The 1,470-nt window shown below is 58.9% G+C and overlaps 1 protein-coding gene across 2 annotated transcripts in view; it reads left to right on the forward strand.

Annotated features, from left to right (window-relative positions):
• Positions 1–1,142: 1,142 nt before the first annotated feature.
• MID2 (midline 2) overlaps positions 1,143–1,470 on the forward strand; it is a 52,026-nt gene continuing 51,698 nt past the window's right edge. For both annotated transcript variants that reach the window (XM_010003435.1, XM_010003437.1), the window contains exon 1: positions 1,143–1,279. In XM_010003435.1, coding sequence (XP_010001737.1) covers positions 1,143–1,279 — 137 coding nt within the window. The remainder of the gene's footprint in view (positions 1,280–1,470) is intronic.

Raw genomic sequence — 1,470 nt, forward strand, 5'->3', positions numbered from 1 at the left:
GGTTTGTGTTGAGGTGGGGGTGTCCGTGTGCTGCCTCAGCTCGTCCTCCAGCCCCTGGAGGATTGTCCTGCAGCCTGGTGGGGATGGAGCTCGGTGGCTCCGGGTGCAGGGAGGGGACAGCTTTTGGGATCAGCCTGGAGGCCACTCGGTGCTCTGCAGACGCGGAGCTTGGGAAGGGCAGGGCAGCGGGTCTGGTTGCTCACAGAAAGCCCGTTTCCAGCCTCGTGCAGGGCAGGAGATCTAAAAATACAAGCGGGTTTGCCTCCAGCTGGAGTCAGATTGGGCATCCCTGGCTGTAGCTGGAGTGCAGCAGAGAACAGCAGAGATGGAAGTTTGCCCACTGTCATTTCACTGCTCCTCCTTCCCCATCCCGCTCCTGACCGGCCATGGCTGGGAGGAGCAGAGCAGGAGCTGGGTACACGGAGCTCCTGACCCACTTTGCTCAGAGTTTCCAGGACATGATTCACCTTTTCCCCTTCATCAGAGGGGATGGGGCTGGGTAGCTGCTGGAGGGGCTATTTAGAGGTTTATCCTTGCTGTGCAGCAGAGCCTGGAAAACTAGCACAGTGCCCTGCTCCTGTCTTGGGCAGCACTTACTAAAAGAAACATAAAATCATGTGGTTTCTCCTGTTTTTGTCTCCAGCTTTGCTGTCCTCTTCCCTGGCTGGGCTGGAAGGTGGTGCAGAAGAGCTTGCTGCTGCTGCCCCTTCTCCTGTCCTTCTCTCCTGCCCCACAGCACCTCTGGGTGCTGGTCACAGCTCAGGGCCTGGCTTGGGTGGACACTGTGGTGAGGGGCTCGTGTGAGCCCCGCTGGGCTGGAGAGACAGGGTTGGGTGCAAGGGGTGTCGGGGTGATGTTTCTGACTCCCCCAGCCCCTCTTTCTGGTGGAGAGGAGCTGCCCTGGAGAGCTGCTGTCTCATGTCTCTGCTCTCCTCTCTCCCAGGTACCAGACCACCTTCCCTGGCTTTTGATGCTGAATCAGGATTGTTTTAACTAAAGATGGAAACACTGGAGTCAGAATTGACCTGCCCAATCTGCCTGGAGTTATTCGAAGACCCTCTCTTGCTGCCCTGTGCCCACAGCCTCTGCTTCAACTGCGCGCACCGCATTTTGATGCTGAATCAGGATTGTTTTAACTAAAGATGGAAACACTGGAGTCAGAATTGACCTGCCCAATCTGCCTGGAGTTATTCGAAGACCCTCTCTTGCTGCCCTGTGCCCACAGCCTCTGCTTCAGCTGCGCCCACCGCATCCTGGTGTCCAGCTGCTCCTCCAGCGAGTCCATCGAGCCCATCACCGCCTTCCAGAGCCCCAGTTCTGCGAGCAGGACCCCCCGCGGGACGCCGTGAAGACCTGCATCACCTGCGAGGTCTCCTACTGCGACCGCTGCCTGCGGGCCACCCACCCCAACAAGAAGCCCTTCACCAGCCACCGCCTGGTGGAGGCGGTGCCCGACGCGCATTTCCGAGG

The sequence above is a fragment of the Chaetura pelagica genome, unplaced genomic scaffold, assembly GCF_000747805.2.
Source record: "Chaetura pelagica isolate M959 unplaced genomic scaffold, ChaPel_1.0 scaffold938, whole genome shotgun sequence".
Taxonomy (NCBI): Eukaryota; Metazoa; Chordata; class Aves; order Apodiformes; family Apodidae; genus Chaetura; species Chaetura pelagica.